Consider the following 6,934-nt stretch of genomic DNA (forward strand, 5'->3'; position numbering starts at 1 on the left):
GAGGTTGGACTGGTTGGAGATTTTTTATTTATTTATTTATTTATTTATTTATTTATTTATTTATTTATTTGGACTGGTTGGATGGAAGGCGTTTGGGTACGCAGCCACATGGCATTCTAGGGTCATTGAAGTGCCAACTGGTGCCCAATTGGTATCCCAAGGTACCTGGATGCAAATCGGTGCCCCGTTGGTATTTCAACCTCACTGTATTGTCAATATATAATAAAAAGTTGGTATTGTTCTGAAAAGATGGAATCTATTATATATATATATATATATATATATATATATATATAGAGAGATGAGAGAGAGAGAGAGAGAGAGAGAGAGGAAAAACATAATAATTATTAATATTAAGATAAACAATATATTATCCTTACTATAATCATTTGTTCTGACTATCTGGAGAGAGAGAGAGAGAGAGAGAGAGAGAGAGAGAGAGAGAGAGAGAGGAAACATATAAGACTGGATCAGATGATTAAAAACATAAAACATTATCATGAATATAATCATTACAGGATTAAACTGACCGTGACAATTTGGACGCATACTAACTTATAGAGAAGTGAGACGCCCACCATAAGACACACCATCAGCAAAGCAAGGGAGACAAAAAGAGAAAAAAAAACACCACAAAGCCTAGGAAGAACTTCTTCCTACTCACACTGAATGTCCAGGACGATTCTCTTGCTAATAGAAGGCGGCACCTTGTTGGAGGCGATGCAGAGATAGGCCCCCATGTCCTTGCGCGTGACTTTCTTCAGCACCAGCTCCTCCGACTCTATCTGCTTAACTTCTGGGCGCGAGACGAAGAATGGGAGGTTATTAAACTTCCTGTGGCTACTATATACGTTTGTGTTTACAGTAACATTCAAAAGCTTGCTGGCTATCAACAGCGTAGGTGAGCCTATTGTATACTCACCATTTAGAAGGAATGACTATAGTAGATTCACATCAACCGCGCATCTGATGTCCAGGCCAGTCCCTTACGACGCTCCTGATCGGCTGTTGATAAGCCAGTCACAAGGCTAGAAACTCTGTGTCTCTCGAGAGAGTTCACATAAGAAGAATGTATGTTCCACCTCTGCTGAGGGATACGTCTTTCAAAAGCATCCCTCAGGAGAGGTGGAACTTACATCCTGTCTATGTGAACTGTCGAGAGAGACTGAGAGTTTCCAGCCATGTGATTGGCTTATCAACAGCCAATCAGGAACGTCGTAAGGGACGGGCTTAGACATCAGATGCATGGTTGTTGTGAATCTACTATAGTCGGTATGTATGTATATATATTTGTATATATATCCACATACATATGTAAACACATTAATACTATACAAGAAAGAAGGGCATAGGTTCCCCAAAAATGTTAAGTAATGAAAAATAATTTATATATATATATATATATATATATATATATATATATATATAATATATATATATATATATATATATATATATATATTATATAAACACATAATTACAAAAAACAAATTTATATTACCAACAGCTTCATCCACTACAGCTGATATTGTCAGTGATGAAAAAAAGAATAAATTTCTTTATGAAAGAGACCCAAATTAAACCAAAAACTCTATTTTTCTACTGATATCAATTCTTGAAAGCTTAAACCCCCATCTTCTTGTTGTTGTTGACTGAGCTGGCTATATGCCAGCACGGGCTCTTGCTTATAGATCAGCCCTTGTAATACCTAAGCACTAAGATGGTAAGGGGAAATGGAAAGGAAATGTAAAAAAATGAATAAATAAATAAATAATAAATAAATAAAATAAAAAATTTTGGCCTGCCGTGGACCTCTGGACTGCCTCCACCCTACCGTTGTTCTGGGGGCCCTTAATGGAGAAGGGCTTCTCGTCCTCTCTCTTCCAGTGGATCTTCGGCTTCGGGACGCCCTCTGCCCTGCACATGAGGCGAACGTCGTTCTCCTCCTGGACTGAGACGTGGGACTGGCTGCTCTCCTCGTCCACGAACTTGGGCGGCACTGGAATAATAATAATAATAATAATAATAATAATAATAATAATAATAATAATAATAATAATAATAATCATAATAATCATAAAAGAAAGCCACATTTACCTTATGTCTTGATTCACTGATATTTGCAAAATAATAATAATAATAATAATAATAATAATAATAATAATAATAATAATAATAATAATAATAATAATAATAATAATAATAATAGGATGAGTCTTAAAATGGAAAAAGGAATCCACAGTTATGTAACTGTGCAAAATGTATTTAAAAATAAAGCTCTACATTTTTTATTTCTAAGTGTATTTGTACAGTTACATAATTAATAATAATAATAATAATAATAATAATAATAATAATAATAATAATAATAATAATAATAATATAGAAAAGGGATAAAAGGTCCAAACACTAAGATTATTGGTATGAGTTCTTATGCTTAAAACTATCAAATCAAATTTTTCAAGTTCAGGAACCTGCTTTGTTTTCACACAAAACATTACCAATTCACTAAGCGACAGGTCACTCCCACTAGTTGCGTCATTGTCATAAATGCCCAGGTAGACTATGCTTTTAATTCAAGTGAAAGAACTGTCCACTCCTATAAGGGGAAATATTTAACTTCTATGAACAGCAAATCAGAGAGCAGCTAATTCGTTGAAGAATTAGATACGTCAGCAGGTTGCTTGACTTGGTAGTAAGTTTCTGTGCAGAGAACTTCTAATTTGTTTCAAGTTAAGGTACTGGCCACGCCCACGGGATGCTCAGTTGCCATAAGTCGCTAGGCAAAAGTGCCTTGTATCCTTAGGTAAGGAACTTATACATACAGGATGAATATAGTTGCCATGAGTTCCTTGATATGAAGTGTCAGCTAAGTGGGACAATCTCTAAGTGGGAAAATCTCTATTGACGAAGAGTTGAATGAAAGCAACTGAAAGCTTATTTGTTATTGGCATTATCAACTTTGTTATTATTATTTATATTTCAGTCAAACTTCTCATATACAGTTTATTCTTCTTAATTTCTTTTCCTGGGATAGGCTGCTTTCCCTATTAGGGGCCACATGGGTTTGACTCATTCTGCTTTCCCAACTTGGGACGGCAGCTAGGCTTGTAAAATAATAATAATAACAATAATAATAATAGTAATGCTAATCATATCAAAGAGAAAGCGCTGCAATATGTATATATATAAAACCTCTGCAGCTGAATCAATATATTACCCATGCGCGAAATCACACCGGTTTAATACTGGTGCAAAAGCGGTCACAAAGACAGAACAACGGGTTATGAGCCAATCACGGACGAATCATATCACATCAGCTGGAGCAAAGCTGATAACAATTAGATATATATTTGACCTGAAAAATGGAAGTGAGCCTTTGTGGATGGTGGAAAGTGGGGGTGGGTGGGTGGGGGGGGGGGTGGAAGGACGACGAGGTCGTTTTGGGAGAGTGAGAAAGAATCATTGACGCTCCTGGGGGAGAGAGGGGGTTAGGGGGGCGGGGGAGGTGGAGGGTGTCCAGGTCTCTCTGCATGTCATATTTCAATCCGGACCGAAATGATTATATGATTTGTCATAAATGGGTTTATTGGCCACCCCGGGGGGCTCCTCCTGCCCCCGCCCTCCCCCCCCTCCCCCCCTCCACCGCCCTTTTACAAAATAAACGATTGTCATAAAGGGTTGGGGGTGGGGGAAGGAGTTAGTAAAAGTAGGAGAGAGAGAGAGAGAGAGAAGAGAGAGAGAGAGAGAGAGAGAGGAAGCGACACTTTTAATTCAGAAATATTGCGATGGCCAAATTGGCGATTTATTCGCCCGCCAGCCCGGGCAGCCGGCCCGGGATTCCGGACCCGGCCCGCACAGGTCCCGGCCACCCGGTCACCCGGCCAGCTGGCTGGCTGGCTGGCTGGCTGACCAGTATGAGGAGGGCCACGCACCTTTCATTATCGTCCATTTTTTCCCTTTTTATGTATATTTATGATTTCGGAGCGATCACCGCCGATGCGACAATCTCAATAAGTGGAGCGAGCGGGTGGTATTAGTAGGTAGGCGCGTGTTACATAACGCTCGTTACTGTTATTATTACCGTTATTGTTATAAGTCGGAGCGGCCAATCGGGCGATTCATAACGGCCCGTTCACAAAGGAAGGAAAAATGACGTTGAATTGTACGACGGCGGATTTGATTTATTGCCCCTGTTTTGTGCCGATTTAAATGTCACCCAGTCTTTCATTCGTACCTTTTTTTATGCACACGCACACCATATACATTTATATATATATATATATATATATATATATATATATATATATATATATATATATATATATATATATATATATAAAGGATACTGGCAGGACAGCTAATATATATATAGGGTGTCCACAAAGTCCCAGTACCATTACAAGTATTTATTGCTCAGAATGGTACTGGGACTTTATGGACACCCTGTGTGTGTGTATGTATGCATGTATTATATATATATATATATATATATATATATATATATATATATATACATATATATATATATATATATATAATATATATATATATATATGAGAGAGAGAGAGAGAGAGAGAGAGAGAGAGAGAGAGAGAGAGAGAGAGAGAGAGCTAGAGAGAGTGTAATCAAGTCACACAAATATATGTATAAGCTTTAATGCACAATATGTATAAATACATAATATATGAATGACATTTACATATTCAATCAACACTCTTTTTTTTATACATTAATAGAACTAACGTTAAATGAACATTCTACTAATGCAATAAAATGTTCTGTACATTAACTCAGTCCTTTGAAATATATTCTTTCCTGTTTCACAAAATTCAACGTAAAATCTTTTTATTTTTAGGTTTACAGATAAAGTTAAGAAATAGGGCCTTAACTGTCCAGTAAGTTGACTAGGTTTTCTACACTTCTCTGTAAGAGCGCAGAGTAGTTTTTGCTTACTCGGGGAGTAAGCCTACAAACTACTTAGTTGCTGTTGAGGGGTAGGAAAGGTCTACGGAAGAGTATAAAAAAGGTCTGAAAAGGGTGTTTCGTGTCGAGTTAAAGATACAGGAATTTTAGGATAGGATATTTATGATTTATTTATTGAAATGCAAGTGTAAAAAAATAAATAACGTGCATGTTAAACAGTATGGAACAATTATTTCTAATAAAATACAGCATATTTATTCCAATTTTCGTTGGTGAAACAAGGCTCTATTTGACCGTAGATTTTAGCAGGTTTTTGTTTACGTTAAAATTTAGGATTGTAATGTTTATAACTTACGTGTGAGGGGGAAATCTTGCATGCATCCCGAGTAAGCGGGAGGTCAGATCACTCCTTGTTGAACTTATTACCAAAACGGTTTCAATTTTTTCTTGAATTATAAGGCAAGTTATTGTAAATGACAATATTTTGTTCTAGAAATTATTCCAAGTTAGCTGGAATTATCAGGAAATGGAATGGAGAGTAAGTTAAACTATTTGTAAATAAAAATATTTTGTTTTAAAAATTCTTCTAAGTTATCTGGAATTATAAGGGAATGAAATGGAAAGTAACTTAAATTATTTGTAAATTTAAATATTCTAATTCAGTAAACTAACCAAATTTAACTAAAAATTCCCGTTAAATCAACAAAGCTTGTATCTCCAATATATCTTTTTTTTTCTTTTTTTCTTTTTTTAAATCACACAAGTTCTTCTTGAACAGCTATATAATTCAACACGATTTTCAATTGAAATGATCATACATATTAACTAACTAAATTTTTCTAAAACGTTCATTCTAAATTATCTAAGGTTATAACTTCAACATTTTTAAAAATCTCAATAAAGGTTTCCCTGGACGTAAAAAATACATATCTAAGCTTCCTCCTGTATTATTTTACATTCTTTTTGAAAATTCTTTATAATCTACCCAGTGCTTTGTTTTAGGTTTCTGGTGATTTAAGCAAATTAGGTCTCGAATTCATATTTCAACACAAATTTCATTTCTTCTTAGTCCTGTAAGTTGAGATAATGTCTTCATGAAATTTGGCTTCATTTTCATACATTTTAACTAGTATTGTTCCTCAAGGTTTTCCACAAATTAACTCATACCTTTGCCCTTAAGTTTTCCTAAAAATGAACAGATATTTTCCATCAATGTTTTCCACAAATTAACCTACGTGTTTTCCTTTAAATTCTCCTAAAATTTAAATAATATATATAATTAAAGTTTTCCAACAATTACCTCACACCTCATTCCTGAAGTTTTCCTAAAAATTAACAGATATTTTTTCCTCAAAGTTTTCCATAAATTAACTCCTTCCTTTGCTTTTAAGTTTTCCTACAAATTAACTAACATTTTTCCTCACAGTTTTACACAAATCCACAAGTTAACTAATTTCCTTTCATTTTAATTCTCTTAAAGATTAACTAATATTTTCCCTCAAAGTTTTCAACAAATTAACTTTTTCCTTTGTCCTTAAATTTTCCTAAAAATTAGATAATATTTTTGCTCAAAGTTTTCTATAAATTAACTCATTTCCTTTCCTTTTAATTCTCTTAAAATTTGCTAATATTTTTCCTCAAAGTTTTCCATAAATTAATTCATTTCTTTTCCCTTAAATTCTCCTAAAAATTAACTAATATTTTTCCTCAAAGTTTTCCATAAACGAATCCATTTCTTTGCCCTTAAATTCTCCTAAAAATTAAATATTTTTATTCAAAGTTTTCTATAAAGTAACCTATTTCTTTTCTCTAAAGTTCTCCTAAAAATTAAATGACATTTTTCTTCAAAATTGTCTATAAATTAACTCATTTCATTTCTTTTAAACTTTCCTGAAAATTAAATAATATTTTTCCTCGAAGTTTTCTATAAATCAACACATTTAATTTTCTTTAAATTTTACTAAAAAGTAAATGACATTTTACTTCAAGGTTTTCTATAAATTAAATC

General features: G+C 34.1%; 1 protein-coding gene across 2 annotated transcripts in view; it reads right to left on the reverse strand.

The window, feature by feature from the left end:
* The window catches only part of LOC135209130 (neurotrimin-like), a 461,192-nt gene that overhangs the window by 24,276 nt on the left and 429,982 nt on the right, over nt 1-6,934 (reverse strand). The window contains exons 5-6 of one of the 2 annotated variants that reach the window (XM_064241774.1): nt 1,835-1,999; nt 665-793 (exon numbers count right to left, since the gene is read on the reverse strand). In XM_064241774.1, coding sequence (XP_064097844.1) covers nt 665-793; nt 1,835-1,999 — 294 coding nt within the window. Of the gene's footprint in view, nt 1-664; nt 797-1,834; nt 2,000-6,934 lie in introns of both variants that reach the window. The other variant, XM_064241773.1, reaches the window with a different exon arrangement.

The sequence above is a fragment of the Macrobrachium nipponense genome, chromosome 37 (genome assembly GCF_015104395.2).
Source record: "Macrobrachium nipponense isolate FS-2020 chromosome 37, ASM1510439v2, whole genome shotgun sequence".
Taxonomy (NCBI): Eukaryota; Metazoa; Arthropoda; class Malacostraca; order Decapoda; family Palaemonidae; genus Macrobrachium; species Macrobrachium nipponense.